The following is an 18,891-nucleotide window of genomic DNA, read 5'->3' on the forward strand; positions in this document are numbered from 1 at the left end:
CCTTGGCCCCTGAAGGATAAGGCTCCTGTCCCAGCTGACCATTTGGAACCTCGCTCTGCTCTCCGTCCCCACCCTGCCTTGCTGCCTAGTGCCTCTGAGGCATCAAGTTAGAGCCTGACAGGAAAATGAGGAGGGTGCATTTCCTGAGAATGTGCCCACAGCGTGGGTCCAGCCACAGGGTGGGGTGCAGGTTCCAGGACAGGAGTGAGGTGAGCAGCCTGCTCATGGATGGTGCAGTGACTTGACCCTGCTCTGCAGTCAGCATCTATCCTGGACCTGGGTCCAACTAGGCTGATGGTTGGCAGCCAGGGGCTTTAAGGGGACCCCTGTAGGACCAATCCACACCCCAGCGTCCCCGCTCCACCTCGCTCTTGTCCTTCCTGGGCACCCTCAGAACAGGAAGCACAAAAGGCACACAAGAGTGGGGAAGGACAGAGCAGTGGCCCCGGCCTGCACAAGTGCAGGAGTGGACGTGAAGACGTCACACAGCCTGCAGCGTGCGGTAAGGCAATGCTGCAGGTCCGGGTCCTCTCTCCACTATAGCAGCCCTTCTCAGTCCCAGGACTTCCGGGTGGGGCCAGAGTCTCTTAGCCCGGCTAGAGTTTGTAAGTGGAGGGCAGTATTCTCCAAGCACTGCCTCTCTGCTGTGGAAGAAATGGGAGCTGTTGCTTCAAGCCCCTGATGCCCTGCCTTCTCTGCCGTGATGGACTGTGCGCTCCAACTGTGAGTTTCTCATTTCAGTCGCTTTTGCCAGACATTTTATTAGAGCGACAGGAAAAGTAGCCGGGACGCCACAGTGGCTAGAGCCAGGGCTGTCTGTGCTACCGGACGCATGCAGTGGCACTAAACTCCCTGAAGGGACTGGAAGAGGGGGCCTTCTTCATGATCCATCTGCCAAATCTGCCGACCCTTTTGTCCTTTCCCAGGGTGTCTTGCAGCCATAGGCAACTTGCTAAATATCTTATTCTCTCAGCTCTGTCAGATCCCCAGAGCCTCTCAGCCCTGGCTGCCTGCCACCGCTGTTGTGTTGTGCTGAGGCCAAACTCCAGCACACGCCTGCTGGAGGCATCTCCCCATCCAGGGCCATTATCGTTTTCTGTTCCGCAGTCCACCCGGCTCACATCTCCACGCGCTTGTTCTGAGCTTGAAGCCGCCCTCCCATGCAACCTCCCACGACGTTTCCTACAGTCAGGTGTCCGTGTTGCAGTCAGCAGTTGTGGTCCTGAGGCTTACAAAGACGGACGGTTGTTCCTATCAGCAGCCGGAGGGGAACTGGCTCTTGGCTAGGTGTGGGGCTCCTCACCCCTCCCTCCTGACACTCTGGAGCTGTCAACATGAGCATGCTCTGGATGTTGGAGGGCACAGAAGCGAAACAATGACTTCTCTCCTCTGGGCCCAGATTCCCCAGAGATCAAAGCTGAAATGGAAGCCTGTGTGTGAACACTTCATTGGGGGAGTGTGGTCCCAGGGGAGCAGCAGGCTGAGTGTATAGATAGGAGGATGTGTTTGCACACCACACGGTGTCTTTGGCAGAGCTCTGTGAAGTGTTTGACTAGCTGGAGTGAGGGGCTGGATTTTCTTACTGATCTCTGTGTCCCCCCAGATCGAAGTGTGCACACAAGGTGTGAAAGTTGCTAGGTTTCACCTGTCACAGCCCCAGAGTCTGGTGTCTGCGTGTGTCACACCTCAGCAAGAGCTTTGGTGTGTGCTGGTGACTCTGCAGCCTTAGGTCAGAGACCACGGTCAGAATCAGGGACCACCACTGAACCATTTGGCAGGGGTACATCCCAGGTCACGTGGCCATATCTGGTACTGCTTCAGGAATGCACACATATTAGCTCTTGTCTCACTTAGCCCTGACACAGCCTTACAGGGAGGAGGGAGGAGAAGCCCACCTGGTTATGGCTGAGGGGATGGACTTAGAGAAGCCTAGGAGCTTTATCATAGATGGGAGACAGAGCATATTCTTGAATCCACATCCCAAGCTATCTCCCATGTCCTGGGCCTAGGACCTGCAGCCACGGGAGAGAACGCAGGGAAATGGGGCCCAGATGGTCATAGGTGGGGTGTAGACACATCGTGGGAACACCCCAAGGCAGTGCCATCTGTGCTGGGCCCGGGAGGGACAGCCAGTGTGAGTGTGGCAGCAGGATGAACCACTTCATAATCAGAAACAGAAGAATGCTGAGTGGGCACCGTGGCTGAGCCTCAAGGGAAGGGTAAGGCTGCGGTGAGGTACAGTGGCAGGGGAACTCCTACACATGGTCACTCTGGCTGCCTCACTTCTGGCCCGTTGGCCAGTCTGAAACTCATTCATTTAAGTGGCTAGCAAAGAGCTTCTGGGGCTCACCTCTGCCAGGCAGCCCTCCATGCCCACCCTCACCCTGAAGTTCTCGATAGCTCTGAAGGCAGTGGGTATGGTCTGCTCACCCAACTTCAGTTCCTTTCAGGCCAGGAGAACTCCTCACAGGTGGCTCCACAGAGCCAGGGAAAGCCAGGCATGGAAATAGTTTCTCTCCCCTCTGGGCAGGAGAGAACCTTCCAGTAGACTTGCAGCTTGGATCCCTGGGCCTGCCCTCACACCACCTGGCTTGACGTGGGAATTGAGAAGCTTTCAAGGGCTGTCTGAGAGGAGACAGTGAGTCACTTGCTCTGTCTGGCTATGAGGCGCTTTGCTGAGTTGATTAGGTCTGTAATTAGAAGGTGCTTGTTTTCTTGTTTGAATGGAGAAGGGTGAGGAATGGTGAAACCAGCTAGGTACAACCTATTCCCCATGTGTATAGGGACTGGAGTGAGGCCCAGGCTAACTTCTTTTGGACTAGGGGCAAAGGCAAAGGTGGGCCTCAGAAGCCACCCAGTCCAGGTCTGTCCTAGACTTCCTTTGGCTGGTCTGTGGGCTTGGCCCTTGGCAATGGCTGCAGCCTCACAGGGGTCTGGGTGCATCCAGGAACCTTGCAGGGGACGTCCTGATACTCCTTTGTATCTGGAAACCCTCAGGAAATGCCTGTGCCAAGCTTGCCCCCAGATGGTGTGAGAGTTGAGCAAGATGGCTTTGAAAAGTCCCTGGGCTGTGCTAGTGTGCAGCCACGGTGGCGGGAACCTCCTTTAGCCAGCCCAAGGCCCTGGAGGCTGGAATGTTCAGGGGGTGGATTCCCTGGCCTTCTGTTTACTCGCACAAGAGTCGCCCTTGGGTCTTGATCAGAGACGGATTCAACCCACAGGCCAGGCCTGGAACAAGATCTCGCATTTTAACAAGACCAGGTGCTCTTCTTGCTGCTGGAGCGGGAGCGGGGGGAACCATGTTTGATGTTAGAAAGAATGCATGCAGGGTGGAATGTCTGTCGTTGGTGCACATGTGGCCTGCAAATGGCACGAATTAGTGGCACCTGTGGTGCAGGTAATGGGGGCTTAGTGTAGGCACCCTCTAAGGGGCTCTTCGGCTTCCCAGCAGACCTCAGAAGTGCGCTTCCTCTGCCTGGTGGCTCCCGGGGGCTGAGAATCCCAACTCAGGCCTGTCTCCTCCTGCACTCACTGCTAGCTGTCTCTGCCACGTGGCCTCTTTCACTTGTCTGCGGGACCTGTGGCTGTGACTTGACCTCTGTGCGAGTGTTCAGGGGAGAGTGGTGTGACAGTGCAGAATAAATGGGCTGATGTGGTGCCACCACTTACTGTCGGTTACTCAGCTCCGTGTTTCCTTCCAAGTGATTCCTGCAGAGTTCAGATTCCCAGAGTGCCGGGTCTCAGCCTTTTGGGAACTGTGGCTGCCCCAGGGACTCCTGCCGATTCCTCAGACTTCTCTCTTTAAAGGCAGCAAATCTCACTGTACCCTCTGTGACAGCAGAATCACAGTAAATGGAGACCTAGGCAGCCCCCACCCCTGGCTCTGGTTCTCGAAGCAAGCTGAATATAGCAGCCTTGCCAAAGGGGTTCAACAGGGGCCATGTGAGTTAGTGGGAAGGTAGAGCTTATGTGTTCCTCACCCCTACCCTTACTGACACCTCCTGTCCAGAACCCCTGGTGTGGGGGATGGAGGTGCTATTGGCCAAGGCTACCATCTGTCAGTCACCTTTGATCATTCAGAACTGTATGCACTTGAGGTCCACCCAGTCCTCTGTGGGACCCCGAGGCCTGCAGGGCCACTGCAGGTGACAAGAGCCCACCAGTATTGTTTGATTGCACAGATCGTCACTGAGTACCATGCTGGACCTGTGGAAGGACACAAAAGCCAACGTCCAGCCTCTCCTGGCCTCATGGGTCGGCTGGAGAAGAAGGCAGGGAGGCTTCCTGGAGACGATGCACCCAGGCTGCATTGAAGATCTTGGGATTTCTTTACTCTCACTCTACCTCAGTTGGCCTCCGTTTTGAAGGCTTTTCTCAAGTCAGGGGTCCATAGACTCGACCCAGGGATCCCTGGCAAACTTACTGGAGCAAAATATCTAGTGCAGCGGAGCCAGGCTGGGCCTGAAAATAATGTGCACCTAACATGTGTGAGGTACTCCAGCCATGGGGCCGCTAGCTACCTAAACTTTAAGGGGTATGTTCTGGTATGGGCTCCTCTCCCCTGGTTTTGGGGCTTTCTTTGCTTCAGTTCCTGCACTTGTGCGTGGCAAAAGATTTTTTATTTTTCTTCTTCAAGAATTCCAAGGAAACCTCAGGTTTCTCTGTCAGGTTTGCTGGGGTCACTGTCCACTTCCCACTGCCCCTTGAGAGAGGTCATTGCAGTACAGTGGTGTGTGTGTGTGTGTGTGTGTGTGTGTGTGATGGGGGCTGGGTAACCCTCTGTAAAGCTAATGGTTTAATGGAAGTCAAGTAGTCATGGTTATTATCTACTTTGCACAGTGGAGAAACTGAGGCAAGTGTGGCTCTGCAGAGTGATGTGCTTGCACTGCAGGTTTGGGCCATGCAAGGGAAAACATGGGGTTCTTTTGCACTGCTTTCTGAACAGGCTTCCTTTCAGCATGAGGACTTTCTGATCAAGGGAGGGGCTTTGGGTCTGGGAGGTGGATGCTGTGCTGAAGTGGAGGCAGCCTCACCTCTAAACTCTGCGGGTGCTCCCTGTGGATTCCACTATGGCTGGTTGATCTGCCACCTCCCTCTGCCCACAGCTGCCAGCACCCTGTGTCCACCTGCCCCCAGGGATGAGAGAAGAGGCTAGCACTATGGATAGCGCCATCTAGAGGACCCAGGGAGGATATGCCCTCAGGATCAGGCCTCACATACACCTCACAGGCAAATACTGTACTGTCCTGATCTCTATTTGATTGGTGTCCTTATTACTCTTCTATTGCTGTGATAAGACACCATGGCCAAGGCAACTTACAGAAAAAAGAGTTTATTTGGGGCTTACAGTTTCAGAGGGTGAGTCCATGACTACTATGGTGGGGAGCATGGCAGCAGGCAGGCAGGCATGGTGCTGGGGTAGTAGCTGAGAGGTCATCTTGAGACTCAACCACAAGGCAAAGAAAGCCAACTGGGAATGGTGTGGGCTTTTGAAACCTCAAAGCCCACTCCCAGTGACACACCTCCTCGAACAAGGCCACTCCTCCTAATCCTCCCCAAACAGTTCCACCAAATGGGGTTCAAGTATTCAAACATATGAGCCTATGGGGGCCATTTTCATTCAAACCACCACAGCTGGCTACTCTGGGCAATGGGGAGACTGAAGTTCAGGGGGCTTTTGATTTGCCACTGCCTCAGTGGAGACTTAGCTGTTTATAAGGTAGGGATCTTGTCAGGCAGGCCATCCATAGTAAGCAGTCCTAGGCTACAGCAATCCCACCAGGATGCTGCCCTGCCTGCTTCAGCATCCGATTGCACCTGTCCAAAAGCAAGTTACAGATGTTTCCCCAGACCCTGTCTGTTGCTCTGCATTGGACTGTTATGAGGCTTAGGCTTGGCAATTTTTAATACTGTCCAAGGTTGGTTCCACTCCCCTCCTCTCTGCTGCTGCTTGACCAGACAACCGCCCTCTCCCCAACCCCAGGGTTCCAGCAAAACCAGGCAGTCAGCTTCCAAAGGCCTCTCACCGTATCCCTTAGCTCCTCTGCTCAGGGCAAACTCTCAGCTCCAGCAGCAGCAGCAGCACACAGTACCCAGGTCCTACAGCACACATTGATTAGCCCAGTTCTCAGACCACTGTCCCTACTGATCCATTAACCTCCACATTCGTCATGGAAGTTGGCATCTGCTGCCCTGAAGGATGCTCCTTGGTTATCCTCAGGAGTTGCATAGCTAATGACCAACAGCCAAACCACATCTGTCATTCACACTTCATCACTCGGGCTGTCTTGACCACAGGCTCCCTGTACTTGCTCTAGAGTTTATTTTCCTCCTGGATATACTCCCAGGAGGCCCATGATTAGGACACAGAGAACCTACACTGAGTCAGTGTCCCTGGAGTGAGATCTGGTGTGCACGGAGCAGGTGTTGAAGAAATTCTCATCAGAGCTGTGGTGCCTGAGGGACTACCCAGCTGCCCAACAACCTCTCCTTGGGACTTCTAGTCAGCCCCGTATGCACATAGACTCGATAGATGTGCATAGGCTGCAGGCCACCTAGGACAGAGCTCACATCCTTGTTCTTCTTCTCCAGGAAGCTATGCCCCAGACATCTGTGGTCTTCTCCAGCATCCTTGGGCCCAACTGTAACAGACAGGTGCAGCCCGGCATGGGGGAAAGAGGAGGTGGGGCCAGCAGCGGCTCCAGGGACCTCATTTTCCAAGATGGACGCCTCACTTCTGGATCCTTGGAGGCCCTGATGGAGCACCTGGTCCCAACGGTGGACTATTATCCTGATGTGAGTGACTTGGGTCTGGGGGAGATAGAGTGGCAAGTAACAGGGAGGGGTACCCTGGGCTCCAAGGATGGCTGCTTCTGGGAGATGAGGGAGGCCCATGTGGGGCTGTAGAGTTGGACAGAGCAGCTGGGAATGGATGGGCAGCAGGGCCAACTCTGCCTCCTGGGCCTTCATTACCTTCTACTCTGCAATGAAAGTCTTGTCTGGAGGAAGCTACAGTGACTTCCCTGCTGCCCCAAGCAGGGGAGACTAAGGGAGAACACATAGGAAACAGAGACATACAAAGGACCCACCCCTGGAGGGAGAGAGTTTGAAGGGTAAGGCCAGTGTGGGGGTCCTGTGACCTGGTAACCCAGACTTCTTCTTAAAGCCCATCCCTGAGCCAAAGCATGAGTTCCAAAGGAAGAAGACCCACCCTTCTCTGAGGCATGTGAACGCCAGAGCCCTTTCCCTGCTCATCAATAGTTCAAAGCCTTCTTTACTGTTTGGAGGTGACGTCGGGCATTCTGGGAACAGAGAAGACAGTACCTCGTCATGTTTAGCTTTCCTTCCACCTCTGATGGGTGACATCTCTTAGCAAGAGTGGCTCCGCAGGCTAGTCCCAGCTGAGCAGCCCCTGTCTGTCTGAGCAGCTCCTGTCCGTCTGTCCCGGGGCGGACACTCAGGCTCCTGGTGGTCAGATACAGGAGAGGAGGAATAGCTGCTCTCTTGCTGCCTCTTTTTTCTTTTTCTGTTTTTAGTCTTTTGAGTTAGGGTCTCATCATGTGGGTCTGGATGTCCTAGATTCACTCTGTAGACCAGACTGACCTTGAACTCACAGAGATCCACCTGCCTCTGTCTCCCTAGTGCTGGGATTAAAGGCGTGTGCCACTATGCCCAGCTACCTTTTTTTAAAAAAATTTTATGTGTGTGGGCATTTTGCCTGCATGTATGTCTGGAACGCCTGGTACTGGAGTTAGAGACGGTTGTGAGCTGCCAGGTGGGTGCTGGGAGTTGAACTTGGGTCCCTCTAGAAGAAGAGATAGTGCTCTAAATGCCAACTCATTGCTCCAGCCCCGCTAGCTGCCTCTGAAGCTTGGGCCAGCTTGGCTTCTCCACCTACAAGGCCATCTCTGCTCTCCCTGGGCTCTGTGAAGACAAACCTTCCCTGTCCTTCCTTCCGTCTGTCTTGTAAGCCCTGCCAGAGACTAGTTAGGGCCGATGATGGTGTTGGTAGTACAGAAATGGCTGCTGAGAGACTGGGACAGAGCTGAGAGGAACAGTCCTAGATCTTGAAGAAACCCAGGGCAGGGCCACAGTCCCTCAACCCTGACTGTGTTATGGGGTCATGATCTTGTGCCAAAGCGAGGAAAGATCCCCTTATGGGCTATCACAGAGGATCTCAGCATGCTGTTACCCAGTTCTCAGGACACTGTGCCCTGGGATGCCCCCCACCCCCCATTCCCAGGAAGGGGGGTTCTAGCAGGTCAGGAAGTAGACAGGGGAGGCCAGAAGTGCATTCGCTCCTCTTCAGAGTTCCTGTTCTTCCCTCCCACATACATGCTGAGCACACACATACCATGAAAACACACCAGAAGATCCCCACTCCTTGGAGATGGCTAGGAGCCCCTGTGTGACCTTAATATGCTTTTCCTTACATGTCTGAGTCATCTGCTCGTAAGGGGGACCCCGAGAGTCTCATCTGTTGGTTGGGATACCTGAGCACTCATGCTGTGCAGCCTGGGACAGGTCACAGGGAGTTTACAGGGTCAGAGGAACACCCAGTGTCCCAGGGAGAGTTACCTTAGTAGCCTTGCATGCTCCTATGGCATGAACATGTCCTGCTTCAGGCTGCATGCACTCCCTGCTGGCCTCAGGCTAGAGCAGGTAAATTCCTGCCCTGTGGGCTTGGAGTTGGGGCCAAGGACCTAGGCAGTGCAACCTACGGCAACCAAATGGGGGTGGGCCAAAGTCCAAGTGGGGCAGAGTCCCACAGAGCATCCCAGCCTACTGTGCCAACTGCCCACAGGCAGGAGCCTATGAAGAGCCTGAGGCAACTGACCCATGGGACACAAGATGTGAGAGCCATTGGCCGCAGGCTGTGTCAGCTAAGCCTTTCAGTCTAGCCTGGACCAGGCCCAAAGGACCTCCATCCTGGGGTGGGACAGAGGGTACTGGAGAATTCCAGCAGAACTGTGTCTCCTAGGTGTGTGGACACAGCATAGAAAGAAACAGGGTTGTGCGAGATAAAGGAAACCATGTAAGCAAAGGTACAGGGGGATGGTCTGGGAGAAGCCAGGCCAAGTACAACTGAGCACACCTGTGGAAGCAGTCTGATCATCACTCACCCCGTCTCCTTCCTGCAGAGGACATACATCTTCACATTTCTCCTGAGTTCTCGAGTCTTCATGCCCCCTCACGACCTCCTGGCTCGAGTCGGGCAGATCTGCCTGGAGCAGAGGCAGCAGCTGGAGGCTGGGCCTGAGAAGGTAAGCCACTGAAGGGGTGGCTTCATAGATTTGTCTCCTCGCTCGGGGAGAGGCAGTGAGTAGAGAAAGCAGGCAGGGTACAGCATGGGTCAGGCCTAGTGTGGGCAGAGCTGATCGGCCCTGCTGCAGCCCCGAGGAGTGGCCCTTCAGGTCTAGAGGTGTAACCTAGAGCTAAGCTGCTGGGACTGATAGCTTTTACAGTGCTTACACCTACTACGGCAATTAACAAGGCCATTCCACATAGTTTATCTGGTAGTTAAAAGAGATTTATTTCAGGGTAACTTACAGGAGTCAGTTACGGGATCCAGGAGAGATGAGGTACAGTCCAGCGTGGTTCTCTGGAGAACCTGCAATCCAGCATCCAGAATCACGAGGAGCCAAGAGAGCTGGCACGTATGCATCTTGGGTCTTAAGGGGTCCCGTCTTGGCCATGCCCCAGGGGCAGGTCATAGACAGGTGTGGCAGTTACCTGCTGCCTCACTAGGGGCAGTGCTTCAAGGTCAAAGCTGCAACAGCTACCCACTGCATGCACCCTCATGGGGCAGGGCCCTACAGATAGCTGGCCTCCTGGTCAGTGCCCAATTCTATGAGGTCTTATAACAAAAACATCAGCGGGGTCTTAGTCACTGCCACCTCTGTGGGCGTCAGGTGGCCTCAGGATAGCAACTGCTCACATGGGAACATTGATTAGTCACAGTAGAACTGTTTGGCCCTTCTGGATTGAGAAATTGGTTAGGAAGTCACCATCACTCCGATGCCCTGGTGCCTGGTCCCGTTCAGGGTCTCTTATAGAAGAAAGGGTAGATGTTTGTTGTGCAGGAGCTGGCAGGTCTGCATCAGAGTGCAGCCTGACCCATACTCTGTGGTCCAGCCTTCTCCTGCTGGAGGTTTGTGAAGGGAGCCCATGAACATCCTATACATCCCATCAGGCTCGTCAGAGTCACTGACCTGGTAAGTGCAGCCTGGAGTACTTGCTAGCTCCGGTGTCCCGACAGGTACCAGGCCAAGCTGAGCTGGGTCCGAGGAGAGTGAGTCCTAATAGCAATAGGGATCGTGAAGCCAATACTACGGCTTGTTTTGGGCAGTGCTGATGATGGTAAACCAATGAGGAGAAGCCGTGGTGGTGCCAGAGGGCTTTGGCCCGTGTGGGCACAGTTGATCATCCTGAGTCCCTCTGACCTCCTCCCTGGGGCAGAGGTTACACAGGCATTTTGAACAAAATAAACAGCCTTGTCCAGCACCCCAGCACCCCCTGCCCCAACCCGGTGCTGGGTACAGGGTCCCACTTGGCTTCCTCCTCAGGGCTGCACCCCATCCTGGTACTTGCCAAACTTGCCTTTGGCAGAGTGGGGTAGGGCAGTTTTGCATCCAGTGTGATGCTTCTTGGTTGTGTCTTGGTTGTGTGTTTTATGTGGGTGATGTTTAACTATAGTAAGTAGAACTACTTTCCTGTCGTGGTAGTAGTTGTTTTTTTGTTTGTTTTTTTGTTCTTTTTTTTTTTTTTTTAGGTGAATTTAAGTGAAAAAGTTCTGCTTCAGAGAAATAAGAAATGAGAGCCACATATTGTAGTGTAGCTCTGGCAAAACCTTGGATGCCCACGGGGGCTGCATGCCTAGCCCAGGCCCTGGGGAGGGGCATGGCCCTAAGGCAAAGGGTAACTTGTACCATTGCCACCTTATGGGTTCCTCTGACTTGGGAGTCTTACATGTTCCCCCAGGCCAAGCTGAAGTCCTTCTCTACCAAGATTGTGCAGCTGTTGAAGGAGTGGACAGAGGCCTTCCCTTATGACTTCCAGGACGAAAAGGCCATGGCTGAGCTGAAGGCCATCGCACACCGTGTGACTCAGTGTGATGAGGTGAGGTCCTCCCTTGGTCCTTTGCCAGGCTTTTTGGATATTTTTGGTGGTGGGGAAACAGTTTCTACAGGAATATCCTCTTATGTGGTCCCTTTCCCTGTGACCTCCAAGAGGGTAATACCCACAGACAATAGCTTAGCAGGCCAGCAATGGGCTGGATGGACCCGCGTTGTCATAACAGTTGCCTGACTCTATCCTGGCCTTCAGCACCCTCATGCCTGGGTGGGATCTATGGGCAGCTCTAGGAACCTGTCTGCTCTTTCTGGTTCCCAGAATGTGTCTTGGCCTTAATAGAGACAAGGCTGAGGAGTTGTATGGCCTCTCCCCAGGATGGAGAACCCCATGCTTAGCAGTTCCTGTTTGCTGGGTAGGCAAGCCTGGGGAGAGACTCCTGAGAAGCCAGAGCGCCCTACCTAGGGACAAAACCCTTCCTGGTGCCTTCTGGATTCTTCCTGCTATGGGAGGCAAGGAGCAACAGCTATGTTGTCAACCTCTGGGAGAGTTGCTTTCAGACCTACAAACCAAGCCCTAGCCCTGCCTTCTGCTCCTCCCCTAGCAGGACAGCCCACAAAGTCCCTGCAACCCCAGGGAGCTGCTCTGTGGCCCACATTCCCATCCAGGGCCCTAAGGTAGATTCAGGCTTGGATAGGAGGGTGGGAACTGAAGGTCAGACATAACCCTAGAAGTGAGATGGGCTCTCTGTGGTGGTGGTGGTGGTGGCCATGGTGTCAATCCGCTCCAGCACCTTGATGAAGCCCTGACCCCCACAGGAGAATGGCACAGTGAAGAAAGCCATTGCCCAAATGATACAAAGCTTGCTGCTGTCCCTGGCTGCCCGAAGCCAGCTCCAGGAGCTTCGAGAGAAGCTCCGGTCACCAGTTGTGGACAAAGGGCCTATCCTCAAGGCCAAGCCACCAGCCGCCCAGAAAGACATCCTGGGTGTGTGCAGTGACCCCCTGGTGCTGGCCCAGCAGCTGACTCACATCGAACTGGTCAGTGCTGCTGCATGCTCTGCATGGTATAGGGTGGGGTTGGGTCACACGTGGCATTGCTTAGCCACTGGGTGCTGCAAGGATACCACTCTGCTGGTCAGTCTGGGGTATGATAGGGAAACTAGCTTGCTAGCTCTCGCCACTACTGCCATAGGCTAGTTGTGTATCCTCTAGAGCAATGGGTATTTCTGTGTCTGCTGTTGGGTCCGTAAGAGTGTGGCATCCTTGTATGAATGGAAGGGGAAGGTGACACTGGCCTGTGGTGGCCCCAGGATACAAGAGAGGCCTGGGAGGAGGCTCTTTCTGCTCCTGCAGTCTCTGTCACACTCCTTTGAAGCTCTGACCCCTCTCCTTGTCTCCCGCTGAAGGAGAGGGTCAACAGCATCCGCCCTGAGGACCTGATGCAGATCGTCAGCCACATGGACTCCTTGGACAATCACAGGGTGAGTGGGCACACTCTGGGAGCCATGGCTGGTGGTTGGCCTGACACCTGCACCCTCCCCTCCCCCCACAGGCCGGGTGCAGGTCTCACTTAGTATGTGGTATGCACTTTGGCGTACTGAACCATGCCACCCAATAGGTGTGACTGTGGCTTTCCAGGGATGTAACACGGGGTTAGTGATGACTATAGAGGGCGGTGTGTCATTGGACTGATGGGTTAGCCTGTCAGAACAGCTAAGGAGCAGGCAGGCATGGTCCAGGTATGCCTTGGTCTTGGGACCTGGCCAGCCACAGTGACTGGCTTGTCCAGGCAGGGACCCCAGGGCTCCCTGTGACATGCTTTGTCCCTCCAGTGCCGAGGAGACATGACTAAGACCTACAGTCTAGAGGCCTATGACAACTGGTTCAACTGCTTGAGCATGCTGGTGGCTACAGAGGTGTGCCGGGTAAGTGTTTACCATAGCAGCGCTGGGTAAGATGGCCTCTCCCACCGTCTTTGCAAGGCTGACTGACTCCTGCCCTCACAGTCTCAAGTAAATGCATGTGGTGCTCACTGCCCGGACCTCAGCCTGCCCCATGGCAGCAGAATCACACATACAACAAGGATTCATTTGCATGACAAAAAAGACCCCATCCCTGGAGTACTCTCCCTGTACCAAGAACTCCTGCGTCAGTTATGGTGGGTCTCATCATCCTCAGCCTCTGAGGCAGATGGCTTCATTCCACTTGTGAATGAGGATGAAGCAGTGTTGGGACATAGATCTAGCCCCTGAAGATGCAGCCTCGAGTCTCTGGCAGCCAAATCCGATGGCCTCCCTGCATCTTTGCCCGGTGGTCCCTTGGTGGCCCCATGCCGAGGCACGCTCGTTGTTTCCAGGTGGTAAAGAAGAAACACCGGACCCGCATGCTGGAGTTCTTCATTGATGTGGCCCGAGAATGTTTCAACATCGGCAACTTCAACTCCATGATGGCCATCATATGTGAGTGCCCAGGTGCAGGCGGGCTCTCCTGCTTGTGCCGCCTGCTTCTCCCTGCCCTGACCTCTGCTCCATGTCCCTCCAGCTGGCATGAACCTCAGTCCAGTGGCACGGCTGAAGAAAACGTGGTCCAAAGTCAAGACCGCCAAGTTTGACGTCTTGGAGGTACTGGCGTCTGACCCCTCTCTCATCCTGGGTTTGTCCAGAGGGTCCTCAGCAGCAGGGGGTCGCATCTTTCCTGTCGCTCACACACATGGGACCAGCCTTGGTGGTGGTGGGCACCTGAGCTCTCCTTTGGCCTTGTTGCCTTGGGTGGGGTCAGCACCTAGAGTGAGGCCTGGAGAGTGATAGTAAGAGTTTGAACCAAGTGACACTGGCCACTGCGTCGTCAGCGTCTCCTGACCCTGGGTCATCTGGGTCCCCAGAGGCCGGCAGACACGTCATCTGAAGCTTTCCAGTGATGTATTTGGTCACAGACGGCTTTGTGTTTAGAAGGCACCAGTCCTGTGGCCTGTGGGGTGTGTTGAGGTCTAAGTGGTGTCTGTTTGTGTAGTGAAGCCGAGGAAGACTTTCCAGCAGAGGTTCTCAGCCTTCCTAAGGCTGCACCCTTTAATACAGTTCCTCATGGTGTGGTAACCCCAAACCGTAAAATGAATTCTATGGCTGCTTCCTAACTGTAATTTTGCTATTGTTAGGAATTGTAATATAAATATCTGTGTTTTCTGATGGTCTTATGTGACCCCTGTGAAAGGGTCATTTGACTCCCTACGAGGGTCGTGACCCACAGGTTGAGAAGCACTGCTTTAACGGCAGGACCATGGAAGCAGCCGGGCAGGCAGGGCTGTGACACTCCTGTGTAGCCGTCCAAGGCCTGGGGGCTGAGGGCTGCTTTGGGCCTTTGCTCCTCATGTTGACTGCTGGGCCCCCAGGACCATGCCTTCTCCATTTGTTGTCTCCTACTTACAGAGAGGGGCACCCTGCACCGGGTTGAGGGGCTCACTCTGTCTTCCCTGTGCCTGCAGCATCATATGGACCCCTCCAGCAACTTCTGTAACTACCGGACAGCCCTGCAGGGGGCGACACAGAGGTCCCAGACAGCCAACAGCAGTCGCGAGAAGATTGTCATACCTGTGTTCAACCTCTTTGTGAAGGACATCTACTTTCTGCACAAAATCCACACCAACCACATGCCCAATGGGCATATTAACTTCAAAGTGAGCCCAGCCTCTTGAGGTCCCAGCATGGGTGGGGCAGGCAGAGCCTTCCTGTGCTACTACAGCTACTAGACAGGGGCTTTGTAGCAGGGACTGGTGTTCAAGCCTTGCCCGAGGTCTAGAAGGTCCTTCAGGGCTGGATGCACCAGGTGGGTCAGGGCTGCTGTTCAGCCTTAAGGTGTGAGGTGCAGCTCCTGTCTTTCTGGGGGGGGGCATCAGATGGCGGAGCTTGCTGCCACAGGGCCTGTATTACCCAGGATCCTGGTACAGTGCTGACCCACTAAGGAGGCAGAGGAGGAGCCATCCCTAGGAACTTGGGGGTGAAGAGGGATTTAGGTAAAGAAGGGACTTGAGCAAAATTCCAGAGAAAGTGAGGAACCCGCCTGGTGGGCTGAGGGTACCTGGCCAAGGGTGGGGAGCAGAACAGAGGGACTCGGGGAAGTGTAAGGGGCATTAAGGAAGGGGTAACCGGGTCCTGTACATTCATACCAATGCCATGGTAAGGACGACAGTAGCTTGTCCTGCTGGAGCCCCTGTACTAGGTGTGGGATGCCTCAGGTTGGAGTCACAGACGGAGCCTTCTAGGTCCCTGGGCAGGAGAGGTATAGGCCTGTATAGAGGTATGTAGCCTGATTGCCTATGCAGAGGGCAAGGCAGAGTGTCTTCAGGGATTTCTGCCATCTCTGATCTCTACAAACTGCCATGGTGTCTGCCAGGCTGGCGCTGTTGTCTTCCCCCTGCTTGGACTAACAACATAAGCAGTTAGTCAGATATGGGAACCATATCTCTGGCTCTGATAGTTGGCTTCAAGTTCATTCGGGTGACATAGAGAACATCCTGTTGGTGTTTTTGTCTCTTCAGAAATTTTGGGAAATTTCCAGACAGATCCATGAGTTCATGACATGGACACAGGTAGAGTGTCCCTTTGAGAAGGACAAGAAGATTCAGAGTTACCTGCTCACGGCACCCATCTACAGCGAGGAAGGTAAGGGTATCTCTTTAACAGCATACCCATCTCCCCGGGTGCACAGCATACCCATCTCCCCGGGTGCACAGCATACCCATCTCCCCAGGTGCACAGCATACCCATCTCCCCGGGTGCACAGCATACCCATCTCCCCGGGTGCACAGCATACCCATCTCCCCGGTGCACAGCATACCCATCTCCCCGGGTGCACAGCATACCCATCTCCCCGGTACACAGCATACCCATCTCCCCGGGTACACAGCATACCCATCTCCCTGGGTTCATACCAATTGTTCACATACCCACCCAGGTCCCTTGACCTCTTAAGGTGGCCCTAGGAGACAGTCAGGGCCCAGTTAGAGTTCCTAGTCCTCTTGTCCCAGGCCTCACTGTGACCCCGGAAGGGGTAACTTGTTAGAACCCACCTGTGGGGATGCTGGCTCTCAGGGGCTCTCCATCCCTCAGCTCTCTTCATCGCCTCCTTTGAAAGCGAAGGTCCTGAGAACCACATGGAGAAGGACAGCTGGAAGGCGCTCAGGTAGGGCGTGCTAGGTCCATCTGGGCCTGGGAGGGAGAGGGTGGGCATGGCAAGGACAGAGCTGGCCTTCCCAGCGGACGGTTTGGTAGGATGCTGATGACTGGGCTGGACTTGGGCTCTCTTCTCCCAGAGACATGGGCCTGCCCTCTGCCTGCCCAGGGAGCCTGATGCAGCCTCTTCTGTCCATCTGCAGGACCACTCTCCTTAACAGAGCCTGAGGATGCAGCCTGCAGATGCCGGATGAAACATAACAAACGAACCAAGTTCAAATGATGACAGATGTGGAATGAGAGGGGAGGAGGCCTCACTGGTTGGGGTCCATTTTGTATATAACTTTTATGAAAAAGAAAATGGTAATTATCCCATGCGTCAGCCTTTGGCACTTACGAAGTTTTTTTCTTTTGTTGTTGTTATTTATTTTAAACAGGGCAGGGCCCTGTTTTTGGGGAGGGGCGGGAAAGAGTATCATGGGAGATGGTAACCATGGTAACATCTTATTCTAATGAAATGTAGATTTTTATTTTCTACTTTTGATGATTAACATCCTATGAAAAAAAATTTAAAATAACCCAACCAAAACCAATGTGAGCCCTGCCTGCTCGGACGCCTCTCCAGCCAGTGTCTCTGATGTTGGGGTTAGTGCCTTACAGGGTGCTGGGGGTCCAGTCTTCCTGTTCCATTGTTGGAGCTGCAGCCAGCTCTGTCCTGTGCCGCAAGGAGCCCACCCTCAGCAGCCTGGGCCACCAGGTTCCCACAGGAAGGGCTGGAGTGGCCAGGAGGTCTCGTGTGCACACTTCTGGAAGGGAACCTTTACATACGGGCTTTCCAAAGTTTACATTTTCATTTTCCTTTATCAGGGATTTATGGGGTTGGGAGGGGCAAGGGGATGCCTGACAGCATATTTTCTGTGAGAATATGTTTGGCAAATTGTTCTTCAGTTGTGTTTTAGAAGAGAGAAAAATCTGTGACAGTAAGGGAGGGCACCGTAGCATTGTGAGTCTCCCAGGCTGCACCTGAGCCGTGCTGCCGCAGTGAAGAAGGCGGCATCTGAAGCTGCCGCACAAAGGCAAGGAAAGCAAAATGGATGTGTGGCAGACAGCCCCCCTCCCTCTGGTAGGAGGCCCCCCCATGGGTAATCTGAAACTCAGTTAGCCAGGCAGCCCCCCATGCTGGAGCGCTTCCAGATCAACCTGTCCAACACGGAGCGGTGTAGTTCTGATCCGAACAGGGGAGTGTGGTTCATCTTTCATGTCTGATTTCCTGGCGTGAGCCCTGGGTCTTACTGATCGTGGGTGGGATGGCTCTGTCCCTCAGACAGCTGGAGATACCTGCACTGATTTGTTTGGCTTGGGTGGGAGCGTCTGTCAAGAAGTCCAGGATGGAATGGTTGGTCCCACTCCCAGAGCCTCTGTGGACAGCCTGGAGATGGCCAGCCAGGCCACAGGGAGGTGGGCTAGGTGGCCACCCTCAGCCTTGGGGAACAGAGTAGTTACACTGTATTGTCACAGTGTGCTTGCACTTTTCAGACCTTCTAGCTAGTACAGATTGTATATTGATAGTACATATTGATTTGTTTATGTCTTTGAGATAAAGGCTGGACACTTGAGACTATATATTTGGAATATAATGTTAGAACATTTTCTGTACATGTGTTAAGGGCCTTCCGTCCATGTGTGCTTCAGGGTCACTGGTTCTAGTACCTTCTTGAGAAAGTGTCTACATTGCTATTTCATTGCCCCCATTGGATACGCCCTTCATTTGATGTTTTGGTATTTGGAGCTGATCTCTGAGTATAACGCTGTACCATATGCAGGATGTCAGTTGTGGTGTGACTGGATGTACTTGCATCAATAAAAGAACATGTTGCTCTTCCCCCTTGCCTGTCTTGTGTGCTAAGGAGCCTGGAGTTGGTGGCTTGGGGCGGCGGGGGGAGGGACACTTCGGGGACCCACTGTAGGCTTCCAAGCAGGGGACCCCAGCAAGTTTTGTTTGCATCTGAACTACGTTCTGACAAATGACTTTTCAGGTGGTTAATGTGAGACGAGGAAAGGATGATCAGGATGAGCGTCGACGTCCTGCTTTTTTTTTCCCCCCAAGAACATGCCCAAGGATGTAGTGTATGATCATGTAAGTTAGGGACTTCTCTTTAAGAATATTAGTTGTAATCTGTTGTCTGTGGGGCTGCCATGTCCTGCAGGCACCTGCCCTGTCTTCCTGTGAAGCACTCTGCCAGGCACAGTTCAGGTGGGACCTGTTGTAGTGATTACACTGGAGGGCAGAGAAGAACCCAGGTCCTGAGTGGGGAGCCGAGCCCCCATTTCTCCAGCCTGCCTGACCCCACTGAGAACACAACCCAGGCTGGATGAGGGCGTCTCTACAGCTCTCAAAGAGCCTCACCCTGCACTTTCAGTACAACCTCTGTTCATTCCCACACGACCAACACCGCCCAACAGAAGCACATCATGAAGGAGCCACTCCATTGTTAAGTCCCACCACTGTACAGCCATGGGGAGAATCTAAAACACATTTCTCTACCCCATCTGTAGGTCGGTTTAGATCATGTTAACATAATTCTATCACTGTTCTCAAAAGGGAAGCCATGATACTGTAAGTAAGACACGGAGGTCCTCCCCCACCTCATCAG

At 53.8% G+C, this 18,891-nt stretch overlaps 1 protein-coding gene across 2 annotated transcripts in view; it reads left to right on the forward strand.

Annotated features, from left to right (window-relative positions):
• Rasgef1a (RasGEF domain family member 1A) overlaps positions 1-18,119 on the forward strand; it is a 93,620-nt gene extending 75,501 nt beyond the window's left edge. For both annotated transcript variants that reach the window (XM_052719805.1, XM_052719807.1), the window contains exons 2-13: positions 6,592-6,795; positions 9,141-9,263; positions 10,981-11,118; positions 11,889-12,110; positions 12,479-12,553; positions 12,905-12,997; positions 13,429-13,531; positions 13,614-13,693; positions 14,551-14,742; positions 15,604-15,727; positions 16,175-16,247; positions 16,441-18,119. In XM_052719805.1, coding sequence (XP_052575765.1) covers positions 6,598-6,795; positions 9,141-9,263; positions 10,981-11,118; positions 11,889-12,110; positions 12,479-12,553; positions 12,905-12,997; positions 13,429-13,531; positions 13,614-13,693; positions 14,551-14,742; positions 15,604-15,727; positions 16,175-16,247; positions 16,441-16,465 — 1,446 coding nt within the window. In that variant the 5' untranslated portion in view covers positions 6,592-6,597 and the 3' untranslated portion in view covers positions 16,466-18,119. The remainder of the gene's footprint in view (positions 1-6,591; positions 6,796-9,140; positions 9,264-10,980; positions 11,119-11,888; positions 12,111-12,478; positions 12,554-12,904; positions 12,998-13,428; positions 13,532-13,613; positions 13,694-14,550; positions 14,743-15,603; positions 15,728-16,174; positions 16,248-16,440) is intronic.
• Positions 18,120-18,891: the final 772 nt, after the last annotated feature.

Source organism: Peromyscus californicus, unplaced genomic scaffold (assembly GCF_007827085.1).
Source record: "Peromyscus californicus insignis strain IS unplaced genomic scaffold, ASM782708v3 Scaffold_6__1_contigs__length_162567912, whole genome shotgun sequence".
Classification (NCBI taxonomy): domain Eukaryota; kingdom Metazoa; phylum Chordata; class Mammalia; order Rodentia; family Cricetidae; genus Peromyscus; species Peromyscus californicus.